This window comes from Chaetomium fimeti (assembly GCF_033439085.1).
Source record: "Chaetomium fimeti strain CBS 168.71 chromosome Unknown B0H64scaffold_9, whole genome shotgun sequence".
Classification (NCBI taxonomy): domain Eukaryota; kingdom Fungi; phylum Ascomycota; class Sordariomycetes; order Sordariales; family Chaetomiaceae; genus Chaetomium; species Chaetomium fimeti.
The window spans coordinates 696651-715698 of record NW_026944337.1 but is presented as its reverse complement, the minus strand read 5'-3'; the positions used below and the strand labels follow the sequence as shown (position 1 = coordinate 715698).

The 19048-nt window shown below is 53.2% G+C and overlaps 6 protein-coding genes across 6 annotated transcripts; 1 reads left to right on the top strand and 5 right to left on the bottom strand.

Annotated features, from left to right (window-relative positions):
* Positions 1-705: 705 nt before the first annotated feature.
* On the bottom strand, positions 706-1330 carry B0H64DRAFT_435930 (uncharacterized protein; the record flags this gene model as incomplete). Its single annotated transcript, XM_062806160.1, has 2 exons — positions 966-1330; positions 706-903 (listed from the first exon to the last, which is right to left on the bottom strand). Exons 1-2 carry the CDS (start codon positions 1236-1238, stop codon positions 706-708), a joined length of 471 nt encoding a protein of 156 aa, XP_062655143.1. The 5' UTR covers positions 1239-1330.
* A 782-nt stretch (positions 1331-2112) lies between these two features.
* B0H64DRAFT_248682 (ADC synthase) lies at positions 2113-4334 on the bottom strand. The gene is made up of 3 exons (XM_062799963.1): positions 3984-4334; positions 3839-3921; positions 2113-3775 (listed from the first exon to the last, which is right to left on the bottom strand). Exons 1-3 carry the CDS (start codon positions 4148-4150, stop codon positions 2286-2288), a joined length of 1740 nt encoding a protein of 579 aa, XP_062655142.1. The 5' UTR covers positions 4151-4334; the 3' UTR covers positions 2113-2285.
* Positions 4335-6343: 2009 nt separating this feature from the next.
* On the top strand, positions 6344-7037 carry B0H64DRAFT_409616 (uncharacterized protein). Its single transcript, XM_062804723.1, has one exon. It carries the CDS (start codon positions 6798-6800, stop codon positions 7011-7013), a length of 216 nt encoding a protein of 71 aa, XP_062655141.1. The 5' UTR covers positions 6344-6797; the 3' UTR covers positions 7014-7037.
* Positions 7038-7231: 194 nt separating this feature from the next.
* Positions 7232-7744, bottom strand: B0H64DRAFT_446274 (fungal fruit body lectin; the record flags this gene model as incomplete). The annotated part of the gene is made up of 1 exon (XM_062806900.1): positions 7232-7744. The coding sequence occupies one exon, from the start codon at positions 7742-7744 to the stop codon at positions 7232-7234; it is 513 nt and encodes a 170-aa protein (XP_062655140.1).
* A 3942-nt stretch (positions 7745-11686) lies between these two features.
* On the bottom strand, positions 11687-15024 carry B0H64DRAFT_367005 (uncharacterized protein; the record flags this gene model as incomplete). The annotated part of the gene is made up of 4 exons (XM_062801932.1): positions 11687-12234; positions 12303-12505; positions 12566-14686; positions 14746-15024. The coding sequence occupies 4 exons, from the start codon at positions 15022-15024 to the stop codon at positions 11712-11714; spliced, it is 3126 nt and encodes a 1041-aa protein (XP_062655139.1). The 3' UTR covers positions 11687-11711.
* Positions 15025-16092: 1068 nt separating this feature from the next.
* Positions 16093-17549, bottom strand: B0H64DRAFT_367002 (uncharacterized protein; the record flags this gene model as incomplete). The annotated part of the gene is made up of 2 exons (XM_062801931.1): positions 16093-16529; positions 16643-17549. The coding sequence occupies 2 exons, from the start codon at positions 17547-17549 to the stop codon at positions 16093-16095; spliced, it is 1344 nt and encodes a 447-aa protein (XP_062655138.1).
* Positions 17550-19048: the final 1499 nt, after the last annotated feature.

Below are 19048 nucleotides of genomic sequence, written 5' to 3'. Positions count from 1 at the left end.
GAGAGGGAGAAGATCCCTAGGTACAGATATCACCTCAGAAGGTGGAGGGGCGACATTTAAGGATTGAGGTATTGCATGGCTCTGGCTACCTACCCATCACGGTAGGTGGGCGATAACTACAGATCTCAGGCTCTAATTCTGAGACTTTTCATACCTTTGGGAAATGGTCAAGTTGGAGTGTGGGTTCATCTAACCGCCGTGCTTTCATGCCAGCCACGTAGCATTTAGGCCGACTCGCGTCGTTGATTAGGTATGAACCTCTCTCAATCCGGGCGTCGAAAACGTACCTAATCGACCATAAACCACGGAGGCTTTTGGGTGAACTCCTAGAACCCGAGGGAATGCACCTCGAAAGATGATACCGTTTATGATAAGGAATGTACAGTATTGGTTTCTTCAAGAGCGGGTTCAAGCAGTGTGTATCGGAACAAAGGCATTCCCTATGACGAGATTCATTGAGGAGGCGCATTGACTGAGAGTCTCGGATTTGGACCTTGGCCGTACAGGCTCAAGGTACCTATTCAACGCGCACATAAAAGAGGTGGAACCTGGGAACAGGGAAATCGTCCCCGTCCTGCAACGGAGAACCGACTCCCGAAGAAGGGGCGTTGGAAAAGGAAAAAGACTACCCTACAAGAGATAGCCATACATGAGCTCCGTTGTATCCTCCCTCCCCGGGTACCCCCGCCTAGCACAGGTTGCTTGTTACTTAGACTGCTCTTCGACCACCAGGAGCTCGATATGTAGACATTCAACGTCGAGCGTTCGCTCTCGTAGGGCCAGGAGAAGTTGATAATATCGTTCCGAACCCTCACAGACAGCCCATACGAGGTTTTGTTCCCCGCTATATACCAGCTGTCGGGTTCCGTTCTGTATGGTGAAGGGCCCAACAATGTCCTCGAGCTGTATGCGAATTGATCAGCGACATCATCCACAGCGGCAGTCGAGCGATGGGGAAGTGTTACGTAAGGGGCATCCTCCCCAGCCAAAAACTTAAACACGTCTGGCTGCACTTCCCGCAGGAGAAAGTTGTTTTCAAGGTAGCCCTTTGGATCCAGAGTTATATTGACAGCCGGGGTCCCGCGCGTAGAGAACCCGACTCCCATTGTCATCATGGCGTCGTTAAGTGTGGCGAAACCATGGTCACTTATTTCCGCACGCTTGGACTCCAGGTAAAACCCTGTGGTTGCGTGAGAAAACAGGGCTGCGGCCGACAGAAAGACGGACAGAAGGTGCATGGTGAAGGAATTAGATGGAGGACGGTTAGTTGCGTTGGAATACAATACTGCCTAGGACAGAAGTGAAATGCAGAGAGCGGTGTCGAGAAAAGAATAGCACGGAGGTGGGAGACATTCGCTTCTTCTAATCAGAGTATCAGTTACCTGGGTCTTCCCCCTACCATTTGACTAGCCCAGACCAGCTAAAGTCCGAGACACGGGATGGTTTGGTTTGTGACGACGCGGGGTTTTCTGGAGGAGGTTGTTGGCGAGGAAAGGCTCGCGGCGCACTGATCTGTCAAAGAGGGCCGCTTCAAGGAGGGATCAACTACCGAACATCAAGCAGATCAGCTCAGCCGCAGATCTGCGGGAAGATCCACTATCCGTATGTTTACAAGATCGACCGACGTTGGAAAGAGCCAGGATGTGTGGTTGGTGGAAGAGGGAGATGCTTTGGAAGCCGTGGTGAAAGAATTCTGGCATGACGGAATCTGACCGCGTCAATTTGAAGGGCGTGTCTCATCCTGGAGTGCAAACAGGAGACCGAAGTAAAACGGGTGGTATTCGACGAGGAAAACGCTAGGATGACACAGGAGTCGACATGTGTTCTCCTGGGGAGCTCAGCCGGAAGGTCGCCGTTGGGTGCACGGCCGTATTGCATAATAGTGCTCGCGCCGAGTGTGAAAAGCGGACGGGAAGTGTGTGGATAGAAGAGTACCTAGGATCTTGTTTCATTCCGGCTGACTTTATCTCAATCAGGAGCCCAGGAGCTATGTCACGGATCATCTATGTCCGTTAGGGACTAGCAAAATGATCTTGTCTTGCGACATCGATACGCTCACCTCTGTTCTTAAAGCCCGGCATCGTGTGTTGGAAGTGTTGTAGACTTCGTAGAGGAACAATCAATTTCGTCGTAGCTGTACACTATCGGAAAACAATTTCATCAAGCTTCATATGGTCGTGATCAGGCATTTCCTCTACCTATGCAAAGAACAAAACTCAAACCTCACTTACCAAAGAACCCAACTCCCACTCTCCACCTCACTCACCCCAGCCCCTCATCACCACCTACGCCCCCGCGCCCGTCGTCTGCAACCGGTACGCCTCATCCCCCTTACGCCTCTCCTCCTCAATGATCTCCTGCACCGACTTCGTCGCGGGCCGGTCGCCCGCACCATAATACTGCTCCGCAAGCTCGACACAGCGCAGGTTCGCGGCGAGCTTGTTCATGGTCTCCATCCACTCCTCCGTCTTCTCGCTATCAAACACGATCCCGCCGCCGGCCTGCAGGTAGGCGACCTTGTCTTTGACCAGCATGGTGCGGATGGCGATGCACGTGTCCATCTGGCCCTCGTCGACGACCACCGTGCGGGCGCCCGAGGCCTTGTCGGTCTGGACGCGCACGACGTCGTAGGCGAACCAGCCGGTGGCGCCGGCGTAGATGCCGCGCTTCTCGGCCTCGAGGTCGTAGATGAGCTCCATGGCCTTGATCTTGGGCGCGCCCGACACGGTGCCGGCGGGGAAGATGCTGCGCATGGCGTCCCAGCGGGTGCACTCCGGGCGGAGCAGGCCGGAGACCTCGCTGGTGAGGTGCTGCACGTGGCTGAAGCGGTCGATGCGCATGAGCCGGTCGACCTTGACGGTGGACGGGTGGCAGACCCGGTTGACGTCGTTGCGCGCCAGGTCGACTAGCATCACGTGCTCGGCGCGGTCCTTGGTGCTCGCCTGCAGCTCGGCCGCCAGCTCGTCGTCCTCGGCCGGGTTAAGGCCGCGGCGGATCGTGCCGGCGATGGCGTGGTTGACGATGCGGGGTCGCGAGCGGGCTTGTTCGGCCGCCGAGTAGGCGAAACGCGTGTCCACGGGCAGTGGTGCGTAGCCGTCCGTCTTGACGAGGCACTCGGGCGACGCGCCCACGATGTGGAAGTCGGCGCAGCTCAGGAAGAAGAGGTAGGGGGACGGGTTGAGCGTGCGCAGGGTGCGGTAGATGTTGAAGGGGTGCAGGGCGGTGCCGCGCGAGAAGCGCTGTGAGGGCACGGCCTGGATGATGTCGCCCTTGACGATGTGGGATTTGAGCGAGGTGACGAACGACTCGTAGCCGTGGCGGCCAACGTTGGAGGCGTATTGCTGGGACGTGGCCGGGTCGGCGGGGCTTTGGGGCGGAAGCGGGGTCTCGGGCTGATGGATGAGAGCGAGGGTGGAGCGGATGGTGTTGCACGCGTCGTCGTAGGCGGATTGGAATCCAGAGAGGTCCTCCGGGAGGCGCATGTGGGTGGTGATGATGAGGACCTGGAAGAAGTGGTCGAACGTCACGATGGTGTCGAACAGCATGAACAGGGCTTCTGGAATGTGAAGGTTGTCCTCGAGGGCGCGGGCCGTCTTTGGCTCAAAGTACTTGATGCAGTCATACGAGACATAACCGACGGCGCCGCCCGTCAGGTTAGGGAGCTTGAGGGACGGGATGCTGATCACCCTGTCCTGGCCGAGTTGGGCCTCAAGGGCGCGAAGCGGGTCCCCCACATCTTCGTAGCCGGGACCGGTCGCTATGATCTTCCTTGGGTCTGCGCCAATGTTAGTGAAATACAAAAAAGAATAATAATAATAAATAATGAGTATTAACGTACTGGCTCCGATGAAGCTATACCTCCCGACTGTTTCGGTGCTCCCCGTGGCGCTCTCCAGTAGGAATGAGTACTCGGCGGTGGCGCTGTTGCCAGTCAGTTGCGCCCCGGTCCGTACACGTCTTGTGCTCAGTTAGGGATCGCATACCCATTTGAGAGCTTCAAGTAGGTCGCCGAAGGTGTCAACAGATCGGAAGGCACCGTAATACACACGGGGAGCAGTGTCGGCTTCGGACTCGACGTCTTTGTCTCCTCGAACAGGCTCTGGGCCTCAGCCACCGTTGGCCGGATGTCGAGTTTAGCGTGAGCGGCCATGGTTACCGAAAGGGATGGGGATGGGACCCGGTCAAATGACAAAAGAAGAAGTCGTGACACCGGCTTTTGGGGGATGCACGACTAATGAATAATCCTTGCGCCGTTTTGTTGGTTCGAGTGAGCTCCAGGGAAGCAAGCAATCAACCGCACTTGCCAAGTTCGATTTTTTAGTTGCTCCGCTGAGTCGTCCGTTGTTACACTTCTCCGACCTCGGGTGACTCAGATGTGGAGCCCGGAGTATCGCAAAGTGTTGCTGACACTGGCAGATTGGAACAGACCCTAACCCTTCCGCGAACTCGAGAGAGTTCCCGAGTTGTTTTGTGAGTGCAGGTTCGAGATGGCTGCTGAACAAAGGGAAAGGGCGGAGTCTACTTGCAGTTGAGAAATTCCGCCACAATTTTTACGAAGGAGGTATGGCCCGGTTTCCCAGTTGAACACTTGCAAGTGGAAGATGAAACCAACCTTCGATCCATCTTCAAAAGAAGCGGCAGATGCAGTCGCAAAGGAGTCTTAGTCAGCGGCTCTCCAACACAACTCTGCCGTGCACCTGCCTCGCCTGCATGCCTCCGGCTTCTGCGGGACCAGCGATGCTTACCGCGCTAGCCCAGCCATGTAAGAGGGGTTGCGCTAAGGGGGGCCGAAAACAAATGGAAGCCGTTTCCGCTGACAGTCAGCGACCCGCTATCTTATTTATTACCACCTTGCCGTTGCTGTGCATGATGTTGAACTGTTGATAACGACCGAGTGACCTATCTCTTCCACTGACAGTGATACGTCCGGTCGTTGGAATTGGTGTTATCAGGGCAAAGAAATTAGTAAGGTACCAACTATTCGGGTTATCTCCGAAAATCATGCTACTTTGAGACCGCACAATCTTCATCGATTCCCTTCCAGTTAAAGATTCAAGTTTATTGTCTCGCTAGGTCTGGAAGCCGATCCTACTATAATACAACCTGGGCTTGATCATCGAGAACTCAACTCATATTTTCCGTTCACAGCCCTGGGACTTCACATCCAAGGACTTGGTTCGTCGGACAATGACATATTCCATTGCACATGTCCCATGATAAACTAAGTACAGAACTTCCTGTTCTGGTGATCGAATTTGGTTGGGCAGTATCGCCATTTTCGGGCGCCTCGATACTCGAATGGTGCGCTGAGTCGTCGCTAGGTACCGTAGCGGGAAAATGCAGGGGGCAACAACCGTAGATTGCAAAACAACGGTTGTTCTTTAAACAACGGTTGCTTCCACAACAACGGTTGCGACATCGCCCCGCAATCTCTACCGTTCTAATTGGCCAAATTCGCAGTCAACTCCCTGGTGGCCCTGTGATGGCCCTGTCGGCATTGCCTGGCCCTGTGGGCTTGAGATGGCCTTGCAAGCAACGGATGCCAACGCCCACAGGCCAGGCAATGCCAACGCCCACAGGCCAGGCAATGCCAACGCCCACAGGCCAGGCAATGCCAACGCCCACAGGCCAGGCAATGCCAACAGGGCCGGGCAATGCCAACAGGGCCGGGCAATGCCAACAGGGCCGGGCAATGCCAACAGGGCCGGGCAATGCCAACAGGGCCGGGCAATGCCAACAGGGCCGGGCAATGCCAACAGGGCCGGGCAATGCCAACAGGGCCGGGCAATGCCAACAGGGCCGGGCAATGCCAACAGGGCCGGGCAATGCCAACAGGGCCGGGCAATGCCAACAGGGCCGGGCAATGCCAACAGGGCCGGGCAATGCCAACAGGGCCGGGCAATGCCAACAGGGCCGGGCAATGCCAACAGGGCCGGGCAATGCCAACAGGGCCGGGCAATGCCAACAGGGCTGGCATAGCAATGGAAGTAAGGTCTTAAGGTACCGGTGCCGCGCATGGCCTTCCCGCCCTGCGACTTCCTCACAGAGTTCCCGGCATTGATAACGATAGGAAACAACCTCCTTCCTTAATTGAATTCTCTTGCCATAGCTCAATTGTAAATACTCTCCTCCTTTTTTCGTGATTCCTGTGTTCAATTCCCTGTCGTGACATTGTTTCTTTGCGTGCAACGTTCAACGAAATGAAGCTCCAGTTGATAAAGGCCGGTACAGTGGGCCGTTGTAGGTATAGTAGGCTCTTCAGAAGGTTCTAGTGGTTCAATTTTTTTCGACCCCCTAAGGTCTGTGCGCAACAACCGTAGTTTTCCGAGCAACCGTTGTTTGAGGAGCAACCGTTGTTTTCAAAACTGTCAAAGAATATAGAACAACCGTTGTTTCCCCAAACTACGGTTGTTTCCCCCCACAGAGCCCCGCTGCGGTAGGTACATACATGGTCCCTCGCCTTTAGCCGGCCCTCCGACCAACGACGCCGTGGATCTACGACCGCGCGCAAGAACGGGCCCGGTCGGGGACAAGTATCCGCGGTGGGCGTTTGCTGGCGCGCTGTCAAGGACCTGGACTACCAGGGTGCCGAGGTCGCGGTGGTGCGGTGTCGCGATGGGGCGGGGATTGGTACTCCGACTCCTGCTGGGCTGGATGGGGAGGCCGAGAAGTGTATGATTGGGATGGATCAGGCTGTCTAGGTTGCGAAGGATGCTGCTGCGTGTGATACGGCGGAGAGGGATGTGGAGGCTGTGTTTAGGGGTTGGACGAGGACGGATGGGGAGTTTGTGAAGGTGATGGGTATAGCATGCATGTGCGAGATCATAATCGGGTTTCTTTCTGCTCAGGGCGTGCTTCGGGGACAAGTGGGTAATCGCGTGGTTTGGAGGTGGAGGTTGGAGACTGGAGGATGGGCGGATGCGTGTTCCATCACGTTACTAAGTCAGACTATTATCACATGGGCGGCCTTCGCTCAACTCTCACAGCCCAGACTTCAAGAGACCGTATTTTAGCGGGAGTGGTGAGCAAGCTGAATGTCGGGGTAATTCGCTTTTGCAGTCTATACTAAAGAGCGTTGAGTGGTTTCTGTGTCCTCCGCCTCAGCTTAGTGTCCCGGTTTACCATCGATCATCCTCCTCCGTCGCCCCCGAGATCTTAAAGGTCAGATCTGACGCTTGAAGGTTGACAAATGAAGAATCTTAACGCTCTCGACGGTTCCCGCTCCCGTCATCTATCCAAGGATCACGCTCCGGATTCCACCACCGAAAGTTGACGCTTCTTGCCCCGTTTCTTGGGGGAAGTAAGCAAGATAGCCCGCCAGCAAGTGTCCTTCGGCCTTATAAAACCCGACCTTGACCTCATGGCTCTCGCTGCCCAAGACTCCAGCGGCCACCGAAGACTGTGCCCACAACCGCTTATTCAGCTCATCGTTCTGGTCATAGTAGCGGCCATGCAGGTAGCTCAGCGGCTTGTCGTCGGGAAGGACCTGCACGTCAGACCAGACCTTGAAGTTGTGGACCCCTATGGCGACGGCGAAAAACGCGCCTGACTCGGTGCGGAAACGTAGCATGCCCGAGGATCCCGAGGCGGCCATGCTGAGCGTATACGCGGTCAGGGTGCCTCCTGTATCGGTATTGGCGGTGGTAGTGGTCCAGGCCGTGGGGTTTTCGTGCCAGCAGCTCTGCTCGATCAAGGCGGGCGAGGAGGTATGGTTGAGGACCAAGACGTGTAATTGGTAGGCCATCTTGTAATAGGTAGACCGGTTGATGTGAAAAGAGTGTTGGCTCACTTAGCGACGGGGCTGGTTTAACACGGGTTTCCGCTCTAGATTGTGAAGTCCGATGGTTGTTCATGGGAGAGGTTTTGGGTTGGGGGATCAGTCGCTGAAGGGCTCTTAATACTCGAAGACAACAATGACTTGTCGATCCGCACTGAAGTCGTATTTTCACAGAGCCGCTGTTAGCGACGATTCTCTCCACCCCGTTGCCCCCGACTCGAGCAGCATCCGAGACCATCATGCGGCTCTGCATCGTCCAGCTCATGCGAAGTGCCCATCCTTGCCTGAACATAGAATTCAAGATGCTTGTCGGATGGGGAAAGAGTGGCTCCTTGGGAGGTCATGGGGTGGTCACTGACGCTGATTAGCCAGTTCTGGAGCTGAAGGGTGCCTGCCGCGGTGGAAACCGACGGGCCAAGAGAGATTGGTATTGCGAGGTCTCGTGCATGGATACGCTCCAATCCTCGCCCTAATCCTAATCAGAAAACCAATGCAGGATGAAGAGGGCAAGGCGCGCCACAACGCAAATCTCGTCAACGCAATCAAACAAATCCAACGCAAATCCAACGCAAATCGGGCTCCCAGTCAAACAAATAAGCTGTTCGATTTGCGTTGTTTGATTTGATAGATTTGCCAAGCCAGATATAGCAATTCAGCCCTGCAAAATGCCCTCAACCGCCACAACAGCCACATCCAACCCTACCCTATATAACCGCTAGGCGCCCACAACAGGTGGATTGAGGGTCCGTTTACAGGGCGATAGTCGTATCGCCACTTTTCCCAGCCAGCCGCCCACTACGCCAGGATACCTCCTACAGAGCCCACTGCGGAACCCCCTACGGAACCCCCTGCGGAACCCCCCGCGGAACCCCCCATAGAACCCCCCCTTACTTTAGCAAGGGTCCTCCGCGGCTGTAGGCCGGTTCCCAGTATTATACAACAGATCAACGAATTAACTGGTGTTAATCTAAAACAACTACCTTACAATTTACTTATCGACTGACCGAAGGTAGCCCACTGCGGAAAGTAGTATCTCCTAAAGGTATAGCTCGTAAAGAAGAGGCTACAAAAGTTATAGATCTCTAACTATAGGGACTTCCTTATTAATATCGTTAATAGCGAGATAAACTATTCCTAATAGTATTACAAATATTGCAACAGGATCTTTAATGTATTAGCAACAATAAGTTTAACCTCCTATTTTAACGCTAAGTATAAATGTTTTAATATAATAAAGGAAGCTCCCCCAACAAAGAGATTAAGGTAGTTGGTCCTTACGATACAGATATTAGCCGTCCTAGTTATAAAGCTAATAGCCAACTTAATTAAATACTTACTTTTTTTATAGATTATTAGTAATAACCTCCTCTTTACCGCTATTAAAGATCTATACTTTTATAAGATACTAGGACTTTTTAATTAACAGTTCCTCTATTTATTAGTCCCTACTACTATAAATATAGTATAAAGATAGGTTATTAACCGGTATTAAGAAGAAAAGAAAGCCTTAATAAAGATACTCACATCGATAAAATATACTAAATACCTCTCTTTCAACTTATAGAGTTCGCTAAACTCATATACATTATTTAGAGTTATCGTATATTTCGTTGATATACAATACCAACTCTAAATAAGGTTGCTAGGTATAGTTCAACTCTAAAGATCTTACTCTAGCGATATACAAGCTCTTAAGATACTAAAGGTTATCTGTAATTTTAAGATAGAGCCCGATATTAGCTACTTCTAGTATAATAACGTATCTTCGAACGATATTTATATTACTACTATTCTCCTTAATATCCAATAACCCGGTTAACCGCAAGCTATTAACGAAAAGAAGTAACAGCAACTTCGCTATATCGGCTATATCGTTAATCTCGGTATAAAGGCCTTTATTAAAGCTAATAACTAAGAATAGAGGGACGAAGATTGTTATAGGCCGATCGGGAGACTTTATCGCATTATACATTATATTCACCGCAGCCTATAACGATATGAGATATTTAAGAAGGCCGCCAAGTTCAAATATATATATCGCGATACGGATAGTAACTCTGATATACTATTATCTAATTCGGAAGACTTCATTAAACTATAATTGGTAGCCGATAACGATATATATTGGAACTCGGTCTTCCTAATAATTAAATATACCCTTAAACTTAGAGATATAGTTAACTTCTTTTATACGGTTAAGAAAGATAGTCTAGCCTATAATAACCCTCTCTACAATAAAGATTGGTTAACGTTAACCGAGATATATATAATCTTAAGGCCATTTGTAATTGTAACTAAGATAATAGAGGGTACTAGGTCGACAATACCCAGCGTTATTCGTACAGTCTACTCGCTACTAGATAGCTTAAAGGCGGATCTTCTTCACTTCAGTACCTCCTAGTTAATTAACCCTATCCATTAAATACCAGAGGTAGCGATAGCGCCACCTCCTATACCCTCACAGCAACCCCAGCAACAAACTACTTTACCGTACTACCTAGATAACTTTAAAGTTAATCATCTAAGCCAATAAGCAACAACCCTCTCGTAATTAGCGGTTAGCAATAGGTTACCTTCAATATTACTACTATTAGAGGAAACAGATAGGGTACAGTTTATTCGGGCAGGCATTAGAGCCGCTATTGTAAAGTTTGAAGAATATTGTAACCTTCTTAACAATTCGACGGTATATTGGTTTATAATAATTCTATATCCAAGTTATAAAACAGTTTAGATAGAGAAGAACCTTAGTAAAGATAAAGTCGATACCTATATTACTAGTTTAAAGCGATACTTTAAGGACTACTATATATATACCGAAGCAGCTAATACCCTATCTATACTATAGGGGACCGAGAAATAGAACAACTTCTTCGCTAGTTTCAACTATTAAGTTAACGATACCAACTATCGTAACGAAGTTAACCGTTATCTTTCTAAACCGATAATCAAGTTAGACAACCTATTAGATTAGTAGAAGGCCAACTTTATATAGTTTCCCTAGCTTTCTACAATAGCGTTTAACTATCTCTCTATCCCAGTAATATCTTCTAAATATAAGCGGATCTTCAGCTACGCTAAGTATACAATAACATACTAGCAATATTCGCTTTACACCGAAACAATCAGTATACTATAATACTTAAAGAATTAGGTTAAGAACAACGAATTTTGAAGTTTTAGCGATATCGGTCAGGGGGGGCGGTTACAGTTAGGGGGGCAGTTATAGTTAGGGGCGGTTGTAGTTAGGGGGGGGCCAGTTCCCAGTTGCTTAGTCAGAAAAAAACACGATTTAATAGATTTCAATTTTATTACGTTTTTAAACGATTCAGAGGATTGCTAGATCGTTCAGTTTAATTGCTTTTTAATAGAAATGAAAGATCTGATGGCTGTAAGTCAGAAAAATAAAGAAGGGGGGTGGTGAGGGTTAGGGTTATATATGGTGGGTGGGGATTTGATTTGACTCCTGGCAATCAAATCCAAACAAGTCAAAGCTGGGCAAATCTGGGCCAAATCAAAGCAAATCCGCCTTCATATTTGGTTTGTTTGCGTTGTGGCGTGCCTTGGAAGAGGGGCATGTTCGATGTCGGTTGGCTGGTACACAAACGTTGAGCTCGCCACCTCATGCATGCAATCAAGTTGGCTGTAATCGTGGCGCGAGAGCCGCTTAGCGGGAGAGCCCGCGCGAAGCGCGGATGTCGGATGCTACTTTATATGTCGGTAGAGTCCCGGGGAGGGTACCACTTTAATGTCAACCGGAACGGAACGCGGCACGCATACCATCACCATGATTGGTACTTTGAAGATAAACCCCTTCCGAACGGCAAACGACCTCAGCCCCATAGCCTATCTATCCGCAGATACGGTCACATTGTAGATTCAAAACTCATAACTACCTTAATGATGCTAGAATATTCCATCAAAAGCAAGTCCCTCAAAAGTCCCACTCCTGTAGCCATTTCTGCATCAGGCTACCCTCCAACGACCGCAAGCCAGCCATCGCAGGACTCTTCAGACTCCCCTTCTCCGTTGCAAAGCCCGTCAAAGGCCCCTTCATGTCCCCGTCCGCCTTGAGCCCCTCAAAAAAGTCGAGGATCTTGACGGCAGGGTATTGGTCGATCTGTTCTGGCGTCTGCGCGGCATCGATTCCCTTGAGCTCATCCAACCACTCGTCAAGATCGACTGTCACAATCTCATGTCCCTCCTTTGCGTAGTACTCTTGCGTCGTTGCCACCAGGGCGCTCCATTGCGTGATTTGCGGGTTCATCACGTTGAAGCACCCGGCTTCCCTAGAGTCTTCCTTCTCACCGTCCAGCGGAAGGAACTCGAGGATGATCTTTGCCGCCGTGTCCACGGGCACCCAGATGACATTGTCATTCGACGGTCCCAGAGACCGCGGGATCTTGCCGAGCGACTTGGACGTCTTGATGAGCGAGGGCACCCATTCTGCAACACCACTGTTAGCCATCCATCCATGCACATCCACCGCTATAACCCCAAGTAGGTAACTAGGTAGGTAGCCAACTCACCATGACGATTCCACACCCCCTCCGCCTCGGCCGTACCCGCCAGCTGCCCCACCCTCAACACCGTGCCACCCACGACTCCCTCCCTCGCGGCCCGCGCCAGGATCGAACTCGCCACGTGCTTCGACTCGCCATACCCCTGCCTCGCCGGCAGGCTATTATCCAGCTCAAACGCCTCGGGCACCGTCAGCGCCGCGCCCTCCTCCCCCTCGCGCGGCGGCCGCACCGCGGGGAAGTTGAGCACGCTAGCCACGGACGAGACGAAGCCGATGTGGGGGCGGCGGGGCGCACCCGCCGCGAAGTCGACGCACCGCTTCACGCCCGCGATGTTGTCCTCGAAGGTCGCCAGCGTGCTGTTGAAGTTGACGGGCCAGGCGTTGAGCAGGATGGTGGCGACGTCGGCCTGGAGGTCGGCGTAAGTGGTTGAGTCGAGGCCGAAGAGCGGGAGGTGGGTTTGGCCCGTCAGGAAGCGGATCTTGGGGTGGGACGCCAGGTTGTTGTTGTCCGGGGCCGGGGTGTCGAGGGTGAGGCCGCGGTCGAGGAAGGCTTGGGTTTGGCGCGCGGCGGCGTCGGCGGAGCGGTTGAGGCAATAGATGCGCGTGATGGACGGGTTTTGGAGGAGCTCGTGCAGGAGGTGGGTGCCGAGGGCGCCTGTGGAGCCGACGAGCAGCATGGCGGAGGAGGAGTCGGATGGTTGTTGGGTTGTTACCGGCGCAAAGTCGGTGTACTTGTGGATCATGGCTGACATTTTCTCCTCCCTGGAGACAGTAATGGCTGGGGTTTCGCTGCTGGCCCCGTTGCCGAGGGCTTTGGCGAGGAGGTTGATGCTTGGGTTCTCGTAAACCGCCCGCGTCGGGCAGGTGACGCCGGCGGAGCTGAGGACCTGGCGGATTTGCATCACCTGGAGAGAGTCGGCACCGAGTTTGAAGAGGTTGGCATCGTCGGTGATGTCGCCGCTTACGTGGCCTTCGACAACCGACAAGACAGCCTTTTTCACCATGTCACGAATCTGGCTGTTGTTCAGACCGTTGTTGCCCTGAGCGGCCGAGTTGGTGTCGGCGGGCCCCTCGAACAGGATCTTGATCTCGTCCTCGTACAGCTTGTTTGTGGCTTTCCGCATGATGGAGCCCTTTGGCGCGCGCTTGAAGGGCTTTGTCGGGGTCGAGAGCAACACCATGGTCCGCCAAACGTGGGCGTGCGCTTGGCAGTGTTTGTGGGCTTCTTCCACAACCGGCCACACGTCCTTCAGAACCTCGTCCAGAGTCAGGTGGGCGTGTTCAGCGTGCAGCTCGATGATCAAGCCAGTCTGTAGCTGTCCCGTTCCGACCACGAGGGCACCCTTGACCCAGTGGTGTCCTTCGATCGCCTTCTCGAACGACACCGGGTTCGTCTTCTCACCGTTGCGCAGTACGATGATATCGTCAGCCCTGCCGACGTATTTCCAGAGCCCTTCCTTGGTGGGGTGCTGTTCGAACAAGTCGTTGGGGCGAAACTCGTCGGTGCCGGGAAAGTTGTGGAAGACGCCCTGGTAGTCGTTGCCAGGCTGGCGTTGAATGACGAGCTCCGCCACTCCGTCCTCCGCCGTGGGTTCCATGACGATCCCACAGTTGGGGTTCCACTCAAAGTATTCCCAGTCCGCGCCGTCGAGCGGGATCAGGTTGGGGAAGTTGAAGGACTCGGTGTTACCGATGGTGTTGACGAGAGTGGTAACCTTGGAGATCTCATCGCCGCACGCCTTGGCCAAGGGCGCACCGCCATAAAATATGTGCTCCAACTTGGAAAGCTTCTCGACGCCGCCGGGTACGTTGCAAATGTCTTCGAGAATAGAGGGCGCACAGACAACCACGGATGGGTTGACTTTGGCAATAACATCAAGCAAGAGCTCAGCAGTCGGCGGTACCCCAGGGGGGAGTAGGGCTAGAGGTCCCCGGTTGTAAAAGGAACGGTTGGAGATCATCATCACCCCGTAGACATGGAAGAAGGGCATGGTGCAAAGCATGAGCCTTGTGCCCAGGATCTGGTTGTGGACATTCTTCCGGCCTTCAGGGACGGGCAGCGCCGGGCTCTGGGCGCCGACCCGGAAGATGCCGCCGTTGAGATATACGGGCTTCGGATTGCCGGTCGAGCCACTGGAGTGGAGGATGAGGACTGTCTTGTCGTCTTGGAGGTACCTGTCGGCGCGACTCTCATAAGGGGCGTCGCTTGAAGTGGAGAGGATCTCCTGTAGCTCCGGCACCTGTGAGGTCCTCAGCTGTGCTGCTTCTGCCGCGACCCCGTCGACGGTGGTCTTGAACTCGGCACTGTGGATGAACTTGCTGCATTGTGTCGCCTTGAGCAGATGCAGGTTGCCCTCCAGCGAATTCCGAGGAGAGACCATGAAGCCCTTAAAGCTGTTAGAAACGCTCGAAAGAAGGTAAAGGAGAACATAAAAGATTGGCTAACCTTGTAGCCGGTTTTCAATGCCGCCAGGATGATGATTGGGTACCGGGCGTCGTTGACACCGGTATAAGCGACAGGTTCGTCACCAGTTCCCAGGCCGAGCTCCTTCTCCATCCAGCGGGCCATCGTGTCGACGGCCTTGCTAAGCTCCAGGAATGTGATATCCTGCCATGTTACCGCACCTTTGTCGGACGTGACGGGAGATTTGATCCAGACATCGTCGGGAGACTCGGCGGCCAGTTTGTCAATCCAGGCCGTGTGCGAGAGGAACTCGCTCGGCATGGACCCCATGATGAAGGTCAAAGGGTATTGCGGGAGGGGTGGGCTGTGTGGTGTTCGTTGGGGCAAGATCAGAAAGATTATTTCAACGACTCGGGCTGCAACCTGACAAATCCGCCATAATGGCTTGACCGGGCAGGTTGCGCCTACTTTATAGTCGCTCGAGTCATTACTTGGCTGCGTCGGCTCACGAGCACCACTGGGCATCCCCCTCCACGCTCCTTAATTGTGCGCGGGCAACTCGCGGGGTCCGACACTCATCCTTTGCCGCTACTGCGGATGGCGTATTGATCTTCGAGAGTCTACCATCACGCCAGAGTAGCAGGGCGGGAGGAGCGGCACTGGTAAAAGCAGCCAGTGAACGTTGACTAACTCCATGCCGTGTCTCAATTCAGCTCAGCTGAATACAGGGTCTATCGTCAAAGAAACCAATCGGAGCTTTTACAGAGACCCGAATCCAACAGAGTGGGCTCTTCCTGCGCGTGATGGCCCAATTCCGTTCCAGAGATATGTGATGATGATGTAGGAATGCCCGACATGCACGACAAGAACAATATCAGATGCCCGAATCACACACAAAGGCCAACTGGGGAAGGACAGGCGAGGGGAGAGGGAGGGATCGGCTAGATCCAGGTGTGACGTCTGCACGATAATGTATTGATTGGGCCATGGGAGAGCCCAGCTCCATGCGCGAGAAAGAAGAAAAGGCAATCTGTATGCAGGACAGACAGACTCCTATGGGAGCTGATTTCTTTGCACTTTCTGACCCACGTGAAGCCAAGCTTGACCGACCAGGAGGGATTAGATCTCTCATGATATTCTTACTGGTTTTTAATTTACATCTGAGGCCGTCATCTCCTAACACCTTTGGACCCGAGAAGCATTTGTTAGGTTTCGCCATTTCAATAAACAAGGTCCTCCAGGTTTGTCACTGCACAACCACCACGGCCTAGAAAGCGTTTTAGATTTACTACCTACCTCAGGTAATTAGAGAGAATATCATAATCACAGCATTAGGTCCCAACACATTACCTCCCCCATGAAAAGACAGACAAATCAGTCACGACCCTATTAGTCCCACCGCATCCTCGTCATATCAGGATTCCGCAGGTCGCGCACCAACGTCTCCCTCCGCCCGCTCTCCTTCAGACGCTTACAATCCCAAAACACATACCCCCACTTCCTAAACCTCTCATCAACCGCCTGCCCATACTCATTCTTGAACTGGCCCCGCCACATAACCACCCACGCCACCGGCGGCGCCGGTGACCTGCCATCCATCAAGCCCTGCTCATCCCCCACGAAGGGCAGCCGGTCGCGGCGGGCCTGCGCCTGGTCCTCGGCCGACGGGTGGCGCGACCGCCGCCGCCACTGTGTCGGCAACATCATGGTTTCCTCGAGGAAGCGCTCGTGCCACACCATGTACTTCTGCATCGCCCTGACCAGCGTCTCGTCGTCGGGGGTCTGTACTATTTCGAGGAAGGCGTGTAGGCCGCGTGAGGCGATGCCTTGGCGCAGGCTTTCGCGCACGTCTGGGTGGGCTGTTAGCAAGGGCGGAGGGAGGGGATGGGAGGGGTGGGAAGACGGGGTGGGGTGTTGGTGTTGTTACCTGGGTAGGTACCTAGGTAGTGGCACTTACAAGGGGAAGAAAGGTTAAACGACCTCAGGTATCGGTTGGCTGCTGGGTCGGACCCGGGGTGATCCTTGGCCAGGTCTGCCATTGTGGTGGTATCGAAGATCTTCTCGCATTTGTCGCGGACCAAGGCATAGATGCAGTTGATCTCCTCAATCTCCCAGGGGGGAAACAGGCCGAAAAAGCTCACCAGCCGCTCTTCATGGGGGAGGTTGAACGGCTTGTAATCCCCACCGGGACGCATGCCGAAAATGTTACAGTAGGTCTGGTAGCGGTACAGCGCACGGAGGAAACGCGTACGCTCCGCCCTGGACAGGCGGCTGTCGTCAGGGGAACGGTTGAGGCGCATGAGGAGGACGGAGGAGCAGATCCTCAATAAAGGGCACGTCACGGCGAGGTAGAAGGCCGCCATCTCGATAAGGTCGTCCTCCGTGGCGGCGGCCTCGGCCCAGACCTGCCCGGGGCCAACGGACCGGTGGGCTATGTACTGGTCCATAAAGAGGCGGAAGGTGTCCGCGTGGATATGCGATTCGACCCCCTCCTCATGCAGCGAGCCGGAGGTGTGCGCTGCATATGCATCCGCCAGCACGTTGCCGTTGCCTAGGGTGGTTTGAAGCGTGCGGCGGAGGAGCCATTTGCGGCTGTGGAGGTACTGCTGATGATATACGGGTGATGCGAACACCAGCGCCTTGAGGTCCTTGATGTCTTCGATTGATTCCAGTATCAGGTGCCGCAGCTCGGCTGGGAGTGTTTCCAATGTGATGGAACTAGAGACTCGCGGGGTGGGCTGCTGGTGCTCGGGTGTCGCGGGTGGTGCCACTGATGGGGCATTGCTTGCTCGCTTTTCGCGTCTGCGCAGCCGCCCGAAGAGACAGAAGAGTGAGAGCCTTCCCATTTCTTTGCCGGTGGGAGGCTTGTGGGGTGTGGAGTAGTAGTACTGTGGGTGAGAGAGAGCTGGAGAAGGGCGTCGGGTAAGGGGCAATATCAGATCATGGATAAAGGATTGTTGTTGGGGAAACCAAGTTCGTTCTTGGCTCTCTTCTATTCTGCCTCACCAGGAAACAGGCCAGCTAGCCTGATTTGACCTAATTCAAGTCCAGCTTTAGCACATCATCACGCGGGGTAGACATCGTACAATGACAGCATGGAATGATTCATGCTGCTGAACGGTCCTTCGGGGGTGACTCGGGCAGGTTCAGACCGAACCCGAAAGCGGTAATGGCTGAAAAGAGATACTGTTGGAGGCTTGCTTACATCCATTGGTCGCCCACTATTGGTGATATCTGCGTAGTTTAACCTTTCCAAGCTGGCTTGAAGTCGAGGACCTCCAAGCCATATATATCCCGAGCCCTGCGACGTAACAAGGGTCAACAATCAGCCTCGTCGGAACGTTGTGTGCCCGTCTGACCGCATAATAACGAGTCGTTTGTCGGTCAATGATAACATCCGTTGCCGCAGGTGGTGGGAGTTGAGGGGGCAGCCTGAGTCAGGCCATTCGTCGTGATAATCACCTGAGGTATTGTGATGCAGTTGTGTTGTGAACCAGGAGGTGCTATCGTTGAATTACCAACACTCGACCGTGTTTCGGGGATACCCTCACGAATGGCTGTGACCCATATACCATTGTCCATAAACTCGGCCACGGCGGCTTTTATACCGTTTGGGTTGTGAAGCGGCAACGCACACCAACACAACCGACCGTTATTGAAACTGTCGGATCTGTCGAGACTACGTCTTTCCACGCCCTCAAAATTCCAAGCTGGATGTGAGACTTCGTACGCCAACACCCTTGAACTCGCGAGCCAGCACCCCACAACCTTGGGTGTTCCAAGACGCCACACAACCCCCGAGAAGCTAACTCGCAATCAACGCTCATCAAGACTCGCATTGTCAATGATCAGAATAGCTCCCCGACTTCGATGTTGGCTGCTGTGGACCAGCTTACTAAAGGAACAATGGCTGTGATGAACCAGGTGGCGCTTCTTCGTCTAGAGAACTCTTCGCTCAGCAAGGCCAATGAGACACTAAGCAAGCGCCGGAGAGCCAAGAAGAAACGTGTGTAGCTCGGAGGCTCACTTACTGTACAAGATGTACAGGCTTCGCTTGGTCAGAATGCAGTAGGTGGAGGAGGAGTAGAAGAAACGCAGCAGGATGGTAGTGGTGTGTGCGGCAAGCCTCGCATTTGCCGGGAGGCTGCAGGACCGTCTGACCCAGTTGTTTCTGATGGAATTGTGGTGAATTCCTAGTGTTGATGCGTTGCAATTGAGAATGGTTGTAACAGAGTAGTCGAAAGTGGCCCACTCAGTGATAATGCACGTTAGCAGGCGTTGGAACAACATGATAGTGGCAGATAAGCGGTGTATAAAATCTCTAAACAATTGTAGGAGAGACTCT

Coding starts and splice junctions, on each gene's coding strand:
- B0H64DRAFT_248682 (XM_062799963.1), bottom strand. CDS start 4,150: ATGGCCGCTCACGCTAAACTCGACATCCGGCCAACGGTGGCTGAGGCC. Junction 3,922..3,983: donor TACTTGAAGCTCTCAAATGG/GTATGCGATCCC, acceptor GACTGGCAACAG/CGCCACCGCCGAGTACTCAT. Junction 3,776..3,838: donor GTATAGCTTCATCGGAGCCA/GTACGTTAATAC, acceptor ACATTGGCGCAG/ACCCAAGGAAGATCATAGCG.
- B0H64DRAFT_409616 (XM_062804723.1), top strand. CDS start 6,798: ATGGGTATAGCATGCATGTGCGAGATCATAATCGGGTTTCTTTCTGCT.